We start from the raw sequence: 22,441 nt of genomic DNA, 5'->3' as shown, positions 1-22,441 counted from the left end.
CTGAATGTTTTGGTTGTACTTAACTTTGTATTAAATGTTTCAAAATTAAAATTAAATTAAAAGCTGTGATATTATTTATAAAAACAAGTATTAAAAAGAAACTCCCTCACATCAATAATCTGTCTTAATTTTCACTTAACAAAAAATCTACCAGATCATAGGCATAAGCATTTTTCGCATAAAAAATAACTATATTTCTCGAAGAAAACCCAATTTATCTTCACAATTTCAGACTTCAAACCACACAGACATAACGTTTGATTTCAATCTCATTTTATTTATATTTTTCCAAATGTCCGCACAGGAAGTACAAAGCTTCTGTCGTTTTCCGTCCCTTTCGTTCCGAGGAAAGGACACGAGGCGTACAGTTAGTGCATTCGATCCTAAAACGATGAAAAAATAGATTTGACTAAGAAGAAGTGCTACATAAGGAGATGATGAGGTAAATCTGTCCATGAAAAAGAAACAAACAGATGAACGTATGCAGTGAAAAACAAAAATCCATTATCCATATTATTATTATTATCATTATATACACATCAGATGCATAGAATACTTTTTTTTACATAAATACCTACTTTTTCTTGTGTTTCCAAAAACACCCAAAACAAACTACCGGTAGAATAAAAAGCTGGTTTCTGATGCCGCTGAATTAAAAATCCCGCCCTGAAAAATGTAATATAAATCCTGAAGGATGCATGATTTCATATTTGTATTCTTGTCAACAAACCCCATTTAAAAAAGGAATGATAAGCCACGTAAAATAGTCCCAAAGGCACTATTTCCATCCTTTCGAGGAAATGTTTTAAGCCTTTTTTTAAACAACGGAACTATAAGTGTTTCTAAATGTTGATGTCAATGGGCTTGGAGCTGAGAGCCGTGATATCTGTTGACAATAAAAACAATATTAAATATAGTCAGGGTTATACAAACATGTTAGAGGTAAATATTTTTCCATTTGGGGTGATTCTGCAGAAAATACTTTGTGAAAAGAAATATCAGGTTCCTCCAACAGGAAGTGTGACTTTTAATTCATAAATTAAACTCCATTTGTTAAATATATTCAGTCTGTGATGTTCTGCTTATTCAATTAAGAGAATAAACGTGTCTTTGTCAACTTGTAAAGCAACTACACTTCCCATGATGCTTTGCCAGCTCGCCTGTGGTTCACTGTGGAGGCATGCAAGTGACTTAAAACAGTGTGATTTAAAAACAAATCGTCATTTTTTGTGGTCAAATAACACAGAAACAATTGGTTAAATCCTAAAAAACTGTTTTTTTGCGACAATTTACGTTATTATAATCATATCATAAATGTGACCAATCATCCCATTCATCAGAAGCTAAATGTGGTTGATTCCATGATTATTTAACAATTTAACAAGTTGACAAAGACCACGTTGTACCTTGCTCTTATCGTAAAACTCAAATTCAGATTCTCCGAGTGTAAAAACGTGACATTTTGATGCAAATAAAGTTAAAACCCTGCAGTGTGAAGAGCATCACACCAAGATGCTTTGTTGGCACATGACAGTGTTCAAGGTGGATCATTATTTCAAATCGTTGCAGATAAATGTTACAGAAAACTTTTTCAGTTCCTTCTTCTCCGTCGGAGGAACCATATTTTCCTCTTTTCAGACGTGTTGTTCAGCTGAGCAGACTTCCTGCGAGCCGGCGGCCGTCTGTCGCGGACAGACGCTCAGAAACCAGCTTCCTCTCTCACTTTAATCCTTTCTTTTTTTCCAGGAAACTCTGGCTTTTCGTTTGGCACCAAATAAAATCCACCGACAGTCAACAGCTGCGTTTGGTGTCCCGTTTATTTTTATTTTTCGCCTCTCGGAAGCGTTGAATATCCTCTTCAGTCCAACTCCAAAAGGGAGGTTCAGTGTTTGTAGCCATCCTTTGTGGCTGATCAAAGTGTCTTCTTTTTTTTATCCTCGTCTTTCACAGCAGAGTTTTGACCTCCTGCTGTTTGCATGAGCGTGATGCCTTCAGGGACATCCATCAGTCCTCGGGAAGGTGAGATGTGTATGCATGTTCTGTGTAGATGTGTGTTGTGGGTGTGTTATTCATCTGATAAGAGTATTCAAAACTATCCAAAACTTAACATTTAATGTCAGAATATTACTGTAATTAAGAGTTTAACAGTGTGTCTGTTTTACATTGTCTATCTTACCAGTTTAGTGAGACATTTAGACACAGTATGCATCTTTGAGCTGAGCCGTAATCAAACTGTAAATTAATATTTGATACAGATTAATAAACTCATCATTGTTACCCTGCATGTTTTTGGCAGATTTGCAGAATCACCTGCCTCCACCTGTTGGCTTGTCAGCAGTGTTAAAACACGGACGCCATATCCTCTGTTATACAAAGATACATTTGGTAACTTTCCAATTGTGTAAGGTATGTTTGGAGTCCTGTATAATCCTCCTGCAGACTTTTGCACGAGGCAAGATCAAATATGAATCTTCATCCTCACTGCTTCACACTAAGGTTGGCATGTGGTGTGTTCAGGGTCCGCCTTTTACAAAAGTATGTTGTCCCTTTAATTCCAACATTTAATTTTAAACAGTCAGGAGGTTTAGCGCTCTTTCTCTATCAACAGCGTGACACACTTTGTATTTTGGTGCATTATTTAGACCACATGTGTTATTTTTTATTTATGCAAATGTTAGTAGTTCAATGTATTTCTCATTGCAGTAGTTGTAGTTATATTCTACCAACATTCGTGCAACAGTTAAGGCTTAGATTAGTAAATGTTTGGCCAAATGACTGCATGTTTTATGCACCTAATGGACCATTTGATTGAATTCGGTCTAGCTGTGGATCTAAAAGCTTTGTAAACTTGAAAAAGTCGCCTGAACACACTTTTGGATGTCTAACACTAACCAGTATGACTGTGTGTGTATATGTGTGTGTTTATGTGTGTATGTGTGTGTTCATGTGTGTGTGTCTGCAGTCTAGTCCTCGCTGAGCACGTCCACGTCCTCCCCCCCGCCCCCCGGCTGGTGTGTGGCCGCCCTCCAGCGATTGATGTGTTGACTGCCCTTCCTCTTCTGCAGCGCTTCAGGAGACTCTTCCTCCAACTTCTGACGCTTGTGCTTCGTCCTGCGGTTCTGAAACCAGACCTTCACCTGCAGAGAGAGAGAGAGACAGGTGTGTTAATACAGGTAGATGGTTAACTACAGGTGTGTTAATACAGGTACAATCAACACTGTGTTAATACAGGTAAAATCATCACTACAGGTGTGTTAATACAGTTAAATACGTCACTAGAGGTGTGTTAATACAGGTAAACACATACTACAGGTGTGTGTTAATACGTCACTACAGGTGTGTTAATACAGGTAAATACGTCACAACATATGTGTGTAAATAAATCACTACAGGTGTGTGTTTATACAGGTAATATATATTCACCACCCAGGTAAACATATCAACACATATGTGTGTTAATACAGTTAAGTACACCACTACATATGTGTGTTAATATAGGTAGATAGATAACTACAGGTGTGTTAATGTGTGTAAAATCCTCACTACAGGTGTGTGTTAGTACAGGTAATATCTTCACTACAGGTGTGTGTTAGTACAGGTAGATAGATAACTACAGGTGTGTTAATGTGTGTAAAATCCTCACTACAGGTGTGTGTTTAAACAAGTGAAATTATGATTACAGGTGTGTGTAAGGTAATGCAGGTAAAATCATCCCTACAGGTAAAATCATTGCTACAGGTGTGTGTTTATATACTGTAGGTAAAATCATCATTACATGTGTGTGTAAAAACAGGTAAAATCACCACCAGATTTGTGTGTAGAAAACAGTAAAATCCTCATTTAATGTGTGTGTTAATACAGGTAAAGGTTTCCTGAGGTGTTATGTTTTAAGATGTAAATGAGGCATTGTGTTTTTCTAACTTTGAGTGAATTCAGGAGAGATCAACAGCACAAATAGACAAAGTTATTCAAATAAACTCCTGAAAGTGGATTTAAATGTTTCCATTCCATTAGTCTGAAATAAAACATGCCATAGACGCAACATGTAGTGAGTCACCTTTTAGCTCTGCTATCAGCCACTGACAGCGATGAAGCTAGAAGTGATTTCATATCTGATAGCTGGTAAAACATGCGCCTGACTGTTAAAACACGTCCTGTCTGACACATTGTGCAACCTGAGATCTCACTCAGCGCTCTGCCTTTCAATCTGAACGACAGCTCGGCCCTCAGGTGAATCATTAATATCTGACGGGTAATTATGATTCAATATTGACAGTTTAAACTCAGAAGGAAAGATATATGTCAGGGGGTTTCATTGTTTGGCTGCGCTCTGAGCCTGAGACTTCTTGTTACTTTAAAAGCTTTGGTTTTAATTATCATACTGTGTAGAGCTGGTGGTATTCGTATCATACACACACATTTAGTTAGAGTTCATAAAGGACTGGTAAATTACAACAAATCAGCTGAAACATTTTGATTAAATAAGTTCTAACTGTTGATCTATAAGCCATTTAATGCAAAAAAGACACCTGAACGCACCATTTGCAGTTAATTAAACGACTGAAATCAACCCGTATGACTGTGTGTGTTTAATTGTGTTTATGTGTGTGTTTGTGTGTGTGTGTGTGTGTGTGTGTGTGTGTGTGTGTGTGTGTGTGGTGTGTGTGTGTGTGTGTGTGTGTGTGTGTGTGTGTGTGTGTGTGTGTGTGTGTGTGTGTGTGTGTGTGTGTGTGTGTACATGACCATTGCATGTATGATACGTGTAATGTGTATTTGTAAAGCGCTTTGAGCATCTGGAAAAGCGCTATAATAAATGTAAGGAATTATGTGTTTCTGCAGTCTGGTCCTCACTGAGAAATAAATCAAATTGAAGTCAGACTGCTTATTACTTTAGAACACATGTGTCAAACTCAAGGCCCGGGGGCCAAATCAGGCCCGTGGTGGATTTAATTTCGGCCTGCAGGATCATTTCTAATTACTATTAGATCTGGCCCGCCGGTATATTGCACGCACACCTTCACTCCATCCTGAGGGTCTCCTCCTCTCAGAGCCTGAGCCCAAACATTGATGACCTTGCACCCGAGATGAGATGCCAAGTATCTGAACTAGCATCACAGAGCAGCACCCTGAGTTCAATGGATGTTTCCTTCTGCACTTTCTCTCTTGAGACAACAGGGCATGTTTGGTTTGTTCTTTGAGGGGAATAGTTTTGTTGAAGCTGTTGTTGGCCTGTGGGGAAATGTAATCATAAGAAATGACTCTGGAAAAGCTGCAGATAGAGCCATAAGAAATGCAACTGATTATTTAATGTTTAATGTTGTTTTTGTAGGCAATAATTTAGGCTTTGTTAGTTCCAGGTTTAATATGTGCAATAAGTTCATTTCAATAACTTCTGCAATAAACATTGAACCAGTCCGGCCCTCCACTAGTACCCATTTGTTTATTTTGGCCCACTGTGTGTTTGAGTTTGACCCCCCTGCCTTAGAAGCTTTGGTTTTAATTCTCATAATGTGTAAAGCTTGTGGTATTTGCATTTTACATGGTTTAAATAAATAATTATGATTTATTTTAAATGTGTACATTGTTGTGTTACTGTAGTGACTTTGTAAATTGCTTGACGGGGGGTGAAAAGTGTTTGAATGTTAAATGACGTCATCTAAACGAAAAGAAAGGTTGTCCAGTGGTGGATCATTTAAAAAAAACAAAAGCTTAATCTTTAGATTAAATAAAAGGTGAATATCATGAAATGAAAAGCTTTGTTAATTAGTTCTACACTGTGTAAAGCATTAATAAATGAGTATAACATTACAAGGATTAATAACATTACATAAATAGTTATTCAAACATTAAGGATTATTGATAGATCGTCTATTAGCACTCATTTCTCTCTGCGGCGGATTAAGCTAAATATTTTTCTTCCACTCAGCCGTGGAAAGAAAGTTGACGTCTGTTTATTAAAGTTTTGAAACAGTTGTTGGCTGAAGAAGCTCGTCAGTGATTGCAGAAGTGACTAATCCCTCCTGATTGATGGATTATGTCTCTGCAGTGAGATCATAACGATCCCAGGTGATTCACTGGCGTCAGGACTCCGAAGCAACGCAGCAAAAACACCCCAATCAGCGCTGACTAACCAACGCTCACTTCCTGTCAGCTGGAGCTCCGCCAGGCGCTTGTGACATCACCGTGGAAAACGATGAGTCTGACTGACGGCTGTTGAGCAAGGCAGCGGCAGAGGAACTGCACTCCCATGAACTCAAGATAACTATTAGAACTAATGACAGTGAAGGCAAAGTGTGTGTGTCTCAGAAAGTACAAACACAGTCAGGTATTTATTCTATGAAGATATACTGAGACTTTGCTTCTGAGCTTTTGAAATGGTTTGACTTTTTAGTACTTTTTATGACATACCGTCAGTTACCCATGATGCCCTCCTCCCTCTCCTCAGTTACCCATGATGCCCTCCTCCCTCTCCTCAGTTACCCATGATGCCCTCCTCCCTGTCCTCAGTTACCCATGATGCTCTCCTCCCTCTCCTCAGTTACCCATGATGCCCTCCACCCTCTCCTCAGTTACCCATGATGCCCTCCACCCTCTCCTCAGTTACCCATGATGCCCTCCTCCCTCTCCTCAGTTACCCATGATGCCCTCCACCCTCTCCTCAGTTACCCATGATGCCCTCCTCCCTCTCCTCAGTACCCATGATTGCCCTCCTCCCTCTCCTCAGTTACCCATGATGCCCTCCTCCCTCTCCTCAGTTACCCATGATGCCCTCCACCCTCTCCTCAGTTACCCATGATGCTCTCCTCCCTCTCCTCAGTTACCCATGATGCCCTCCTCCTCTCCTCAGTTACCCATGATTGCCCTCCACCCTCTCCTCAGTTGACCCATGATGCCTCTCCTCCCTGTTCCTCAGTTACCCATGATGCCCTCCTCCTTCCCTCAGTTACCCATGATTGCCCTCCCTCCCTCTCCTCAGTTACCCATGATGCCCTCCTCCCTCTCCTCAGTTACCCATGATGCCATCCACCCTCTCCTCAGTTACCCATGATGCCCTCCTCCCTCTCCTCAGTTACCCATGATGCCATCCACCCTCTCCTCAGTTACCCATGATGCCCTCCACCCTCTCCTCAGTTACCCATGATGCCCTCCTCCCTCTCCTCAGTTACCCATGATGCCCTCCTCCCTCTCCTCAGTTACCCATGATGCCCTCCTCCCTCTCCTCAGTTACCCATGATGCCCTCCACCCTCTCCTCAGTTACCCATGATGCCCTCCACCCTCTCCTCAGTTACCCATGATGCCCTCCTCCCTCTCCTCAGTTACCCATGATGCCCTCCTCCCTCTCCTCAGTTACCCATGATGCCCTCCTCCCTCTCCTCAGTTACCCATGATGCCCTCCACCCTCTCCTCAGTTACCCATGATGCCCTCCTCCCTCTCCTCAGTTACCCATGATGCCCTCCTCCCTCTCCTCAGTTACCCATGATGCCCTCCTCCCTCTCCTCAGTTACCCATGATGCCCTCCTCCCTCTCCTCAGTTACCCATGATGCCATCCACCCTCTCCTCAGTTACCCATGATGCCTTCCTCAGTTACCCATGATGCCCTCCTCCCTCTCCTCAGTTACCATGATGGCCCTCCACCCTCTCCTCAGTTACCCATGATGCCCTCCTCCCTCTCCTCAGTTACCCATGATGCCCTCCTCCCTCTCCTCAGTTACCCATGATGCCCTCCTCCCTCTCCTCAGTTACCCATGATGCCCTCCTCCCTCTCCTCAGTTACCCATGATGCCCTCCACCCTCTCCTCAGTTACCCATGATGACCTTCACCCTCTCCTCAGTTACTCATGATGCCCTCCACCCTCTCCTCAGTTACCCATGATGCCATCCTCCCTCTCCTCAGTTACCCATGATGCCCTCCTCCCTCTCCTCAGTTACCCATGATGCCCTCCTCCCTCTCCTCAGTTACCCATGATGCCCTCCTCCCTCTCCTCAGTTAACTATTCTGTATGTTTTATTATATTATGTTGCACTGTTGGAGGAGCCTGTGACCTCAGATTTTCATTGACATATCTACACTGCAGCTTTGTACAAAGCTAAAGCCATCTCCAGACATTAACCAGTTCAAGAAGAAATACAGAGAAATTGTATGAAATGTACCTTTTCTCGAGGTACAGGGATGAGGAAGGTGTTTGACTATGTGTATATGTGTGAGTATGTATATATGTCAATCAACAGGTAAAGCTGATTCATAATAATAATAACAATAATAATTAATAATAATGATAATTATTGCAGATTAAAGATTATAAATAAATCATTTAGGGACAAGGGGGTGAGATTAAATAAGTTATACTTCTTCTCAATCCTTTTCAAACACTAGATGTGGCACTGTTTATGTTGCCAATGCTGTTGTTGTTGGTGTAAATGTCATTTTTTGTTTTGATTTCTCTTACATGACTATGCACTGCAACATTTGTTTTGTAATTATTTATTTTACTTTTTCGAAATAAAATGTATCAATCAATCAAAAATAAAAGTCTTGAATCTTCAGTTACCCATGATGCCCTCCTCAGTTACCCATGATGCCCTCCTCAGTTACCCATGATGCCTTCCTCAGTTACCCATGATGCCTTCCTCAGTTACCCATAATGCCCTCCTCATTTCCCCATGATGCCTTCCTCAGTTACCCATGATGCCCTCCTCAGTTACCCATAATGCCCTCCTCAGTTACCCATAATGCCCCCCTCATTTCCCCATGATGCCCTCCTCAGTTACCCATGATGCCTTCCTCAGTTACCCATGATGCCCTCCTCAGTTACCCATAATGCCCCCCTCATTTCCCCATGATGCCCTCCTCAGTTACCCATGATGCCCTCCTCATTTCCCCATGATGCCCTCCTCAGTTACCCATGATGCCTTCCTCAGTTACCCATGATGCCCTCCTCAGTTACCCATAATGCCCCCCCTCATTTCCCCATGATGCCCTCCTCAGTTACCCATGATGCCCTCCCCATTTCCCCATGATGCCCTCCTCAGTTACCCATGATGCCTTCCTCAGTTACCCATGATGCCCCTCCTCAGTTACCCATAATGCCCCCCTCATTTCCCCATGATGCCCTCCTCAGTTACCCATGATGCCCTCCTCATTTCCCCATGATGCCCTCCTCAGTTACCCATGATGCCTTCCTCAGTTACCCATGATGCCCTCCTCAGTTACCCATAATGCCCCCCTCATTTCCCCATGATGCCCTCCTCATTTCCCCATGATGCCCTCCTCAGTTACCCATAATGCCCTGCTCCCCCCTCAGTTTCCCATGACACCCACCTGAGTCTCTGTGAGGCAGAGTGTGCTCGCCAGCTGTTTCCTCTCGACTCCGACCACGTAGTGATTTTTCTCGAAGGCTCGCTCCAGACGCAGCAGCTGAGACGGAGAGAATGCCGTCCGGATGCGTTTGGGTTTCCTGGAGAACGGGCCGTGCAGAAGCATGTTCTCCGGACTACCGTCGTCCCCTGAACACAACACGGGGGTTAACACTCTGAGATATCAAGCAGTGGAAGAAACAGCATTCAAGTACTGACTCAACTCTGTGACAATAAAGGTCCTGCATTCAAAACCTCACTCAAGTAAACATATTAAGTGTGCATTAAAGAATAATAAAATGACTTAAAGCAAATACATACATAAAGAAACAAATACTTTAAGCAGTGGATTTTAAGTGAATAATATATACATGAATAAATGACGATGCTTATAAATTTGCCATATTCTTCTATTCTTCAAAGCAAACAACCTAACTTTATAGATTTGTTAGAATGCGTGGAAAAAGGTAGGACCCAAATGCAGAATACAAAAAAAGGTAAACAGGTCCAGGAACAAAAAGCGAGCTTTAATTAAGAGCTGATGAACAAAAACATGGCATGAAACACACAGTACAAGGTAGCAACAACACAACAACTGACCAACATGGAGGGACACAGGATAGACAATGAACCGACAAGGAACACAGGACTAAATACACAGAGGGGTAATCACAGGACAAGAGGGAGAAACACAAGGGCAACAGGTGAACACAATCAGACAATCAGACACAGGAAGGAAGACCAGACACCGGGAGAACAGAATGACAAAATAAAACCCATAACAAGACAAAACTAAAATCGTGACATAACTGCATGGTTTTTATTAAGTTACATATTTTTCCTTATTTTATCTTGCTATATTTTGTTAACATATTGCAAAGTGTTTATTTACCAACAAAACATGCAGAGAGAAATAAAACAAAAATAAATAAATAAAATGGTGTTGTGTTTTGTTTAAACACTTCAAAATGTCATAAAACTGATCCTCACAGCGTGCCATGAGACACGAAGAGACTTGTGTGTGTGTGTGTGTGTGTGTGTGTGTGTGTGGGTGTGTGTGTGGTGTGTGTGGATGTGTGTGTTCTTGTGTGTTGGTTTTGTGTCTGTTTTGTGTGTTGTGTGGATGTGTGTGTCCTGTGTGTGTGGTGGGTGTGTGTCTGTGTGTGTGTGGGTGTTGTGTGGGTGGTGTGTGTGTGGGTGTGTGTGTCTGTGTGTGTGTGGGTGTGGTGTCTGTGTGTGTTGGGTGTGTGTGTGGTGTTGTGTGGGTGGATTGTGTGTGTGGAGTGTGTGTGTGTGTGGGTGTTGTTGTGGGTGTGTGTGTGTGTCTGGTGTTTGTGTTGGTGTTTGGTGGGTGTTTGTGTGGTGTGTGTGTGGGTTTTTGGTGTTGTGGTTTCTGTGTTTGTTTTGGTGTTTTTCTGTGTGTGTTTTGGGTGTGTGTTTTTTTTTTTTTTTTGTCTTTTTTTGTTGTGGTTGTGTTTTTTGTTTTTTTTTTTGTTTGTTTTTTTTTTGTTTTTTTTTTTTTTTTTGTTTTTTTTTTTTTGTGTGTGTGTGGTGTGGTGGGTGTGTTGCTGTTTGCCCTCTGGTATTTCTGTGTAATCTGAACAAACACTATGTGTGTGTGTTTCGATCTGCAGTTACGCCGCAGACTAAAGCCTGACTCAACATTTTACCACAAACTCGACGTAATTGCAACAAAAGTCCTCAGAAATATCTAAATATGTTTTTAGAAATATTTATCATTAGTTTTTCTCAGTTTTTGTCTTGAAGCTCAAAGCCTTTGATGATTTTTAAGACGATTATTTCTCATATTATTTGATCTTTTGTTAGCTACAATTTGTATTATTAATTATTACATTTTTTGTATAAACTACATTAGACTGAAATCACGTTGTATATTATCCAATTAAACTTTCATTATTATTATAAATGTATATGTTTTGCCACTTTTGTAGGTCATTCACTCATTATCTTGTTTCTTACATTTAGTTGTGTTTCGTTATAACCTGAATACGTTGGTTTTAAACAAAAGAAGGACGTGCTGACATGGTGGACATTTTGTATTAGCTTTAGGTTAGAAAACTAATGCTATCGATCAAAATAAGGCAAAATTAAAACGTTTCTTGGTTATTAAATGTATTAAATAAAACAGAAATACATTCATTACTGTATTATATTTAATTGAAGTAACTTAGATTTAATTTGACTGTTTGAAAATACAGTAAAATAAAAGTATTGCTGTTTTCCACCTGTGCTAACACAAAGAGCGTGCATTCATTCGTTACCTTTGCATACCTAAAATGTTCCTGCTAACACACGAGTGAAATATTACCCGCTGGTCTTTATAAAAGAACGTTTTCCCATGTGGGTTCGTCTCATTTTCCTGAAGTGTTTGAGGGATTTGATTTTTGATTGCAGGAGCGAGAAGCTAATTTGTTTATCGGACGCGTTGCCGTGCCGTAAATCTGTCGGTAAAAAATCTAACGTTGAGTTTCTCTTTCAATCCAAACCCACATGCTTTTAATTCTCTTAAACCTTCACAATACAATTTTACATAAAAACAAATGTGTGCACGAGTGAAAAGAGTCGTAGGCGCCACCGTCACGTCGCACGCAAAAGAGTCGGTTAGCCGAAAACAATGATGGCGTGCGACAAGAGAAGAAGAACGATTCGCGCTCACGCTTTTTAGCCAACGTTAGCATCGGAGGATTTTATTCATATGCAAAGTCGCAGACGGGAGCCTCGGCTTGCAAATGTGACGGTTGATTTCTGTTGAAGGCCAAACAACCCGAGACGATGCTTTAATGTCAAAATTGGCATCGAGTTACCGAGCGTTTTGCAAGAGCTAATGCATGGAAATACAACAACAAAAACATGACTCAATGAAATGTTGGTGGAAAGGTTTATGCGTTAGACTAAAAGAGCCAAACTGTGCAAGGAGAAAAAACGTCTGTAGTAAATGACTTAAAGTAGCTAACACTAGCATTCACGCACTGCTGCACCAGAAGGTATTTATTATTTAGTCGATATATTTTCCATCTTTTGTTAACCATTTGATTTACTCTACTATTATCAATGTTAACTATCTTTTGGGTCTTTTTTGCCTACATGTCTCTCACCACATGTTCAGTTTTTTTATTTGTATTTTCTTTATTTATAATTTATTAGATTAGAATCAGGAGGGATGAACCCCTCGTTAATGTTCTCACATGCAGAATACACAGTGACATGTGTTCTCTGCTTTTAACCCATCCTAGCACCAGGAGTCTAGCACTAGGAGCAGTGGGCAGCTATTGCACAGCGCCCGGGGAGCAATGGGAGTGAGGGGGGAAGGCGGGTGTCCGGTGCCTTGATCAAGGGCACCACGGCAGGGCAGGAGGTGAACTGAGACCTCTCCAAGTAGTAGACCACACTCCATCTTTAGGTCTGGTCGGGGACTTGAACCGGCGACCCTAGGCTCACAGTCTAAGCCCCTACTGACTGAGCCACTGCCACTGTACTCTGCTTTGCACATCACGCTGACAATTTCGTACATATGTGCAAAATACTACAACTTCTTAAAGTGTTTTACTGTCATTTGCCATGTTTTCTTTTAATTTTTGTATATATATATTTTTTTTTTAAATAATTGTATTTATTATTAAAATATTTAATTATAACAAGTTTTAGCTCTTATTTTTCCATTTTTATTTATGTTACTGAGTTCATGAATGTCACACAAAGGTTATTCATTGTGTGATGTGAAAATGGAGAGCAATGATCTTGATTCTGATTCAAACCGAGCTGCTGGGGGAGATAATGAAACGCCTGAGAAAAGGTGCTTTTAGAGCGGTCAGTAATGACCTGTAGTTTGAAGGTTTAACAGCAGGTAATGACACCATGCAGCAGTAATGACAGTAGAGACTCCTTCACAACAACAACAACAACAACAACAACAACAACAACAACAACAACAACACGATAGAAACATTTTCTATTTCTCCTTGGAAGCAAAAGCAGCTGCAGAAATCATGTTTTGGGGTTTCTTGATATTTAGAAGTGTGTGTTCATATACTTAACCCTTATGTTGTGTTGGGGTCTCCCGTGAGCCGTTTCAAGTTTAAATTATATAATAGCTACGCTCTAGTTTGTTGTATCGGAACAAGGCTTCATGATATCCTCCACAACAGATATATAAACACTACAAAACAGATTTTGATTATTTTAGCCGAGTCTGAAGGTCTCTAAAAACAAAGTGTATCATTTGGTGTTGGGGTCTGGGGAGACGGGGAGACCCAGCAGCATGTTGTGGGTGACTCGAGGTCAAATTTTGCCCAATCAAGATTCATCTTTGACTTTAGACACCCCTCCCCCCCTTCATCCACTGTAACAATAATTGTTTGCTACATGCACCTGGTCTCCCCTCCCTCTGCCCCCCTCCCCCCACGGGAACTCCACCTTTCTCAAAGAATATGCACACTAACACTTGAACCTGAACACACACATGCACGTGTGCAATATGTGGTGTAATGTGTTTTGGGGCCATAACATTAAACTACAACAGGATTGTGCGGTTATGAATGCATTATAAGTTAGTTATGATGTAGTTAAAACAATATTGGATGATAGTCATTTTTCTTTTTTTCTTGGACTGAGATAAATCATGGGTCAGAATGTACCCGCGAACACCATGAACGGTAACAGCTTTCGAACACAACACAAGGGTTAACACACACAAGACCATCTCAATATCTATATTGATATTTCCCTGCTTACCTAACCCTGAAACATTATTTAAAAACAACAGGTTTAAATTATATTAAACATCAATCTGATTGATTTGGTATCTTAGGAGACTTAGACAATTGGACAGAAAATGGTGCTAAAAACGTGTGAATAATGCCTGAACTTTGTGCGGGGAGAAAATGTTTCAACAAAGCAACATTTTCAGAAAAATAAAAGCCAAAAATGTATTTTATACATTGCATGAAAACTTGCAAATAAGTTTAGTATCATTGGAAACCTCTGACTTTCTTTTAACACGTGTTTAAACTGTTGTATGTGAGCTTTAAAGAAGTTCAAACAGTCAGATAGATATTTTACCATTTTAGATACAAAAATCTAAAAAGATCCACATCTAAGGGTATCCAGCTCATGAGTGTGTGTGTGTGTGTGTGTGTGTGTGTGTGTGTGTGTGTGTGTGTGTGTGTGTGTGTGTGTGTGTGTGTGTGTGTGTGTGTGTGTGTGTGTGTGTGAGAGACATCCACAAAACACATTGTAATGGAAGATTTTAGAGAGGAAGAGGAGGCAGATGGCACATCACGATCCCCTGGTACTGACAACAAGTCCAGACCTGCAGGTGTGTGTGTGTGTGTGTGTGTGTGTGTGTGTGTGTGTGTGTGTGTGTGTGTGTGTGTGTGTGTGTGTGTGTGTTTTAATGCTTTAAATTCAAACGAAGACTTTACTTTAACAGAAGGACAAGAAGATGCACCAAGTAAATACAAATTGGCAGTTGGAAACACGACATTTGATTGACAGCAAGATTAACCAATCAGTGTGTGTGTTGTCACATTGTCTGTGTCAATAAAGCTTGTTTGAATTGAGCCACTACGTAAACTGATAACAATGTAGTTATTTATTGAAAACGGACACACTTTAAAGCTCCTGATTCAGGGTTTAATAGGAAAGTTTTAATGAAGATTTTCAATATTCATATCCCAAAAAGATTCAAAAATACGGAGAAAGTCACCAAAAGGAGAAGATTGGAGCTGGACTGTTTCCCTTCCTCCAGTTAGTATTTTGTGATCAAATAAAAAAGGGACTACTTGGTTGAGATCCAATTCAACAGAGCTGCAGACTCCAATCATCCCTCTCATCTACAAAGCTTATAAAACAACACGCAAACAAACTACCTGAGTATGAACCCAAGGACATGGGATTCTCTAAGGGTCTATTTGGGGGGAAAAGGTGAATCATTTACTGTTAAATAAAAGCCGGTTATACTGAGCAAATGTCCACAATTGAATTCCCCTCGTTGAGAAGAAGTCTGGATAATTACTTGTGCATAATTACAAATAACTATATCGTGTTATATCTGAATGTGTTGTGTGTCTTTCAAAGTTCTGATAAAGTCCTTTCTTCTTAATTGAATAGCGATGGTTGAATGGAGTCTGATGGTTTCAGTCATTTAGACTCACAGGTAAAAAGTCATTAAGTCATTATATATAATCAGGACTTTGCTTTTGATTGGCTTGGAAAATAGGCTTTAATTCTTCTCATTACCGTAACCTGTGTAGGGTCGCCGGTTCAAATCCCCGACCAGACCTAAAATATGGACTGCTACTTGGAGAGGTCCCAGTTCACCTCCTGCCCTGCCGTGGTGCCCTTGAGCAAGGCACCGGACACCCCCCTTCCCCCCTCACTCCCATTGCTCCCAGAGCGCTGTGCAATAGCTGCCCACTGCTCCTAGTGCTAGACTCCTGGTGCTAGGATGGGTTAAAAGCAGAGAACACATGTCACTGTGTGTGCTCTGCATGTGAGACCATTAACGAGGGGTTCATCCCTCCTGATTCTAAAATCCGCTCAACGTTAACAAACTAGAAGATTAACATATTTTTATTTTGTGATAAAAACAGGATGATATTATAAATACTTTGAAAGAGCCCTCCTGCGTACTTTTACTTTTGGTACTTCAGAGCGCTGCTGTCCTCACTGACACTAAGAAAGTGGATCACTCCTGTTCTGAGGTCTTTGGGAGGTGTGTGGCGCAGTGGGTTGTGTATTGGTGTTGGGATCAGGGGGTCACAGGTTCAAACCCCACTGCAGTCAGCATGTCGTTGTGTCCCTGAGACACTTCACCCCAAATTGCTCCTGTGGGGATTGTCCACAGTATTTATTGAGTATGTAAGTCTAACAAGTAACATGTAATGTCATGTAAAGTCTTTACACTGGCTTCCTGTGTGTCAAATAACTGATTTCAAAATACTGCTGCTGGTTTATTAAGCATTGAATGGTTTAGGCCCAAAATACATTTCTGATCCCCTTCTAAATGATGAACCATCCAGAACTCTCAGGTCTTCTGTCTGCTTTAGTCAGAACCAAACATGGAGAAGTTCAGTTATTATGCTCCAAATATCTGGAACAAACTCCCAGAAACCTGCAGGTCCGCTGCAACTCTGACTTTTAAATCCAGGCTGAAGACTTTTCTTTATGCCGCTGCTTTTAATTGAACTATTCACATCTCACATTGCACTGTAACTTTTATTCATACCTGTGTTATTCTATATTAGCTTGTTTATGTTTACCATATCCTCCTTATTTTACTTTCTGCATATTCAAACAAACATAACATCATTTAATTAATATTTTGTTATGAATTATGATTTTTTAAATGATGTTGAATTATTTAAATAAATATATATATATATATATTGTGCATTATTTCCTTATTTTCTATACAATGTAAGGATGTGTTTTCATTTTTATTTTATTTACCATTTGTTATATTTAATATCTTTCTTACTTGTTTACTAGTTTACTTAATTCGTTTTAAATCACTTTTCGTTATATTTGATATTCTTATTCAATGTTAGTATGAATTGAGCTGTTTCTGTATATTTTATTGTTTGTAAATCCTTATTTTTTATTAAAAAAATTAAACATTAAGGTCTTAAATTATCCATGTTTGACCGTCCTCTCTGCAGGATCGCGACCCACATGTTGAGAAACGGAGTTATTTTAATGTATTACTTTTACGGAATGATATTGTTTCTAATCTGCAGAAATAACAAACCTAATCTCACTAAATAATTGATATGATTTTATTTACGTTGTTTTCTATTGTGTTATTGCAGCTGGTTTGACACCACAACCCCGCTGCTTCGCCTTTCATCACATTATAGTAACACATCATTTATTGGACTATCATTTAGGTTATCAAAACATATATAAATAAATATAATAAATCAACACGGCTGAGGATTACACGAAAAATGACATTTTGGAACTGAATAGGTGGACGCATTATTTGGCAACGCTGGTTTTTTAGCTGCCAGGATTTGCATCCCCCTGTTATTGCAGTCAAGAAGAGTGTCTCATGAATGAAGCTCACCCTGTCCACTCAAAACAGTACAACATCTCAGCTGGTAGAATAGTTTAATCCAACGGTGTATTTTAAGGAACTTAATAGATGGATGCATTATTTGGCAACGCTGCTCTTCCACCTGCCAGGATTTGCATCCCCCTGACATTTTGATTTCCGCAATGAACTTTTCCCGTGAGATCTTCCGGTGTATTATTTATTTAATTAAACATGACTCACCGTTTCTCTTTAAATTCGGATTTAAAACACAACTTTGATAAAAATAAGAAGAAAATATAATTGTTTGTAGATTATTCAAGTGTTTTTTCAAGTAAAAACGAGTTTAAAAAAAAAAAAAAAAATCGGTGATCATTTTGCGGTAAAATCTAAATAAATTGTTTTGTAGTCAAATATACTTCTATGTTTGTTTTAAACACAGGATATGGTTATACACGCTGTTAAAACACATTATCTTTGTATAAAATATCGCGTATTTGATCATATTTAGGCAGTTTTGCGGATTTTAATTACAAAAAAAGGCCTTAAAGTTCAAATCCCCTGTGGTGTTAAAAACGAGATAAATATCAATGATCATTTTGTGGAAAACACCAAAATGAAGTTGTGTTTTCTTTTCTTACTGTAATGTTTGTTTTAAACACACAGTTATTACCGCTGTTTAAGCAAATGAACCAACATTGTATCGAAATACGACCCGACGATTGAGCGCGATTCCTATAAACATTTTAAACGTAAAAACGATCCCTTAGGTTATAAATTAACTATCTCCTTTCAAAGCAATAAATAATCCCTTACATTTAGATTAAATAGAGCAAAACAAGATCTTTGAATCATCAGAAACGTAGTCCTCTCCTCTGAAGTTCCCTCTCCTTGAATGGTGAGTTTCGAAAGAGACTTTCATTAAATAATATATGAAATCAGCTTTTAATATGTGATGGGAATGCATTTTTACAGGATAAGTGATCATGTCAGACAAAAGCTATAATGACTTTTAGTGTCCTCCAGTGACGGCATGTATCCAAGAGATCCACTTGCAATAATAGCACACCTTAAGCTGCTAACTCATCCTATTGCGTTATTGATTCACTATTCCAAATACAGTTGTACGGTTACAGTTTACACATTTGCTCTTCACCTGCCCAATTATAAATAGTGTCTTTAAGTAATTAATAATGCTTACGATGTATATAATTAAGTTGGAAAATTGTGATTTGGAGGCGTGTGGTTGTGCGTTGGTGTTCGGATCAGGGGGTCACAGGTTCAAACCCCACTGCAGTCAGCATGTCGTTGTGTCCCTGAGACCCTTCACCCCAAATTGCTCCTGTGGGGATTGTCCACAGTATTGAGTCGCTTTGGATAAAAGCGTCTAACAAGTGACATGTCTGTCATTTGAATCATAATCTTGAAATCTTCCGAAAGTGTGGTGTTTACTTTCTCAGATGAACCGCATCCTCTTTGTGGGTCGCTCAGAACATTTGATCGTTTTGTTGTGTATTCATTTTCAATATTTCTGAACTCACCAAACCATCAATAACGTCTCATTGTGTATTTTAGGAATGCCAGGAGACTGTTTTGTTGTTTTGGAAACCACGTTTTAATGGAACACATAGTGTCTTTAAGTCATTAATAATGCTTACCATGTCTAACATGTAAGTTGTGATTTAGCTTCATTACGGAACTCTGCTGCTTTTTAATTAGATGTTTTTCATATTTTATAACAATTTTTTATAATTATAGGTCGTAAAATACAATTTGCAAATATAAGAGTACTTTCAAAGCGCTGCGAGGGTCCTGAGGGAAATACTACTACTACTAATGATTTAAATCCTTATATAAGATGATGTATATAGTTTTAAAATGACTCACAGTGTGGAGGACTGCACGTGGGGGCGAAACACGAAGAAAACAGGTAGATCATGTTTTAAAATGAGTATTGGTTATATTTTGTGAGGAAAAGTAAATACAACTGGATAGAAAGAAGTAAAACCACTGAACTGATGTTCCAGATAAACACTTGGTGCTGATGGCACATGGCACATGGACTAATAACAGATCAATAAAACACCAATTAGTATTATTAGTATTATTAAATCTGCAATACTTTCCCCTCTCACATTTAGGTTATAACGATAGGTCTATTTATAATTGTCAGATCATTTTCTCTGTAAGTTAATCAAAAAGGAAACGAAAATTAAATTAAAATATAATTATAATAATGCAGGAAATGAAGGAACATTATAACAATAATAAAAATGAACATGGACAAACCATAGGCTATCAATACAAGTATAGCATAAATCACATTAACATTAAAACACAATGATTTAGAGAACTAATACGATCATTACACGTTTAATGGGGATAATAAATAGATATCTATCGTGTTTGATCATAACTATTTCAACACACACACACACACACACACACACACACACACACACACACACACACACACACACACACACACACACACACACACACACACACACACACACACACACACACACACACACATGCTGATTGTATCAAAAACTGCAAATACTATAAGCGAAAGACTAGTTAGTTATTTAATCATACTAGTTATATATATATAGTATAATTATAATATAAAAACACTAATTGCATTTAAGTTTATTATCTGATAAATATTATTATTATTATTATTATGGCACAAACTCACAGAAATACGCAGATTAAAGAAACGGTATTAAAAGATGTCAGTCAGGAAACAAGCACTAAGTGAAACCCTCATAATGAAAACATAAAAGGTGAAGAAGATGAAGAACAAGAACAGACAATAATAAAAACAAATATTGCAAATCACCACAATAGACCCCTGAATGCATGCACATAAATAAACCATTTAGAAATAATTAAAGCCCTTAAAGATAAGATAAGATAAGATAGTACTTATTGATCCCAATTTGGGAAATGTTTGTATTGCAGCAGCATAAAAGACATGGCATTGTATAATAGAAATTAAAAAGACTAGAACTAAACAAAAACATTCAAAATATACATGTTGAATTTACAATTTAACAATAACAAAAACAAAATATTAAGCAAGTATATAAGGTGATGAAGAGGGCTCACCCTGGAAGCGGAAATAATAAAAACGACTGTTGCAAATCAAACTGCTAAAACACCACAATAAACCCCAGAATGCATGCACATAAATACACATTTTTTTAAATAATTAAAGCCCTTAAAGCAAAGGAAGAGGGCTCACCTTGGAAGCGGTGGCCCATGTACCGGCTCCGTAGCACCCAGGGGTAGAAGCCCAGCTCCCGGTGCTGCCCGGTGCCGAAGAAGCTCTGCGGAGGGATCTGCAGCGGGTGAAGAGGCAGTCCTCCCCCGGGACTCTGCGTGTGTGAGTCCGGGTGAAGAAGCCCCATGTCCGGCCCGGAGGATCCGTACAGGGAGGAAGAAGAAGTCCTCCCCGGGAAACAGGAGCCGAACACCCCGGGGTGCAGAGAGTCCGGGAAGCGGAGCGCGGTGGGTCGGATCGGTTCATCTCCTCCTCCTCCTTCTCCGCTCACCCCCTTCCCCACCAGGGACTCTATGGTGAAGCACCTTCTTGGTGTTTCCGTGGTGGAACATTTTAAAGATGAAGATGTGAACAATTCTCAGATTCCCAGGTTCTCATATCTCCTGTGCGTAAAACTAACCAAAACAAATCCTTAAGTTTCCCCACACCTGTGTGTCCGGGGCGGTGTCTCTCTCTCTCTCTCTCCTCTCCTCTCTCTCCTCTCTCTCTCTTTTTCCTCTCTCTCTCCCTCTCTCTCAGCTCCCCGGGCCTCGTCTTCTGGCAGTCCCGCACTCTCTCTCTCTCTCACTCCCCCTACCATCCGGTGTCGTGAGGTCGTGGAGGGATCTCGGGCTCCTCTGTGCGTCTCTCGGGTGTCTGGGGAAGGGGGGGAAGAGGGATTCGTCGGGGAAGGCGGTGTGGGAGGGTTGTTCCCGGGCTCTCTGAACTCTCGTCTCTCGAATCTCTCTCTATCTCTCTCTATCCATCCTCCTTCTTAATCTCCTCTCCCTCTCTCTCTTCTTCTCTCTGTGTGTTTCTGTGGTGATAAAACCCCCAAAAACTTCCTCCAGAAGTCTCCGGTGGTGCAGGCGGTGGATCCTGGGAGCTTGCAGCCGGGTTTTGAGATGCAGGGCGGCGGGCAGCGGGGCTCTGGTGTGTCGGTGTCTCCTCCTCACATGCTGCAGAGTGAAGCCGGGAGTGTGTGTCTGTCTCTCGGCTCCGGGAGGGGGAGATACCTGCCCTGCCCTCCCTGCCGGAGGTGCGCCGGGCATGCGCAGAGGAGACCTCTCCAACAGCCATTTTGTGGAGGAGGAGGGAGTGATGATGAGTGACAGTAATGATGAGGAATAATATTAATGAATTTGAATATATACCTATCCTTTTTTTTATTATTATTATTAGTTTATATTATTATTATTATTATTTGTACTTTATTGTTTTTGAATTCTTATTTTTAAATTATGTTTAATATTTTATTGTTCATATTATATGTGTCCTGTTTAATTTAGTAGTATTATTATTATTATATATGTATTGGAAACGTATTATTAATGTTTAATATTTAATATTATATACTTTCTTTAGTTTTTTGTTATAACAATATAATATTTGTATTTAATTATTTAAAAAACAAATACTATGTTCATTCAATTCATTTATTTATAATTGTTTTTGTTTTATTTACTTCTCATTTTGAAGTGTGTTTTATAACGACGATAAAGCTTGAATACGACAAAAAATCATAGTCTGAACAGGAAAAGATGCCTTTAGCTCAGTGTCTGTGTGTGTGAGTGTGTGTGTCTCCCCTGAGCGACAGGTCAATTGACACAGAACAAGACAATTGACCCCAGGGTCAAAGGTCAGAGGAAACCTCCCTCTGTTATCCGTTCCTCTCTCAGGGTGTGAGTCTCAGCTCTCGTTTCCTAAAGACAGTAAACACCTGTCAGTCAAGAACACTTCAGTTTACTTTATTATTGATAATA

The 22,441-nt window shown here is 39.8% G+C and overlaps 1 protein-coding gene across 1 annotated transcript; it reads right to left on the bottom strand.

The window, feature by feature from the left end:
* Positions 1 to 256: 256 nt before the first annotated feature.
* emx3 (empty spiracles homeobox 3) lies at positions 257 to 21,163 on the bottom strand. The gene is given in 4 exon segments (XM_034240323.1): positions 257 to 3,137; positions 9,323 to 9,507; positions 20,661 to 21,003; positions 21,005 to 21,163. Coding segments are annotated over 4 exon segments (729 nt in total). The 5' UTR covers positions 21,032 to 21,163; the 3' UTR covers positions 257 to 2,963.
* Positions 21,164 to 22,441: the final 1,278 nt, after the last annotated feature.

Source organism: Gymnodraco acuticeps, unplaced genomic scaffold (genome assembly GCF_902827175.1).
Source record: "Gymnodraco acuticeps unplaced genomic scaffold, fGymAcu1.1, whole genome shotgun sequence".
Taxonomy (NCBI): Eukaryota; Metazoa; Chordata; class Actinopteri; order Perciformes; family Bathydraconidae; genus Gymnodraco; species Gymnodraco acuticeps.
The sequence above is the reverse complement of the archived record's forward strand: the minus strand, read 5'-3'. Positions and strand labels throughout refer to the sequence as shown.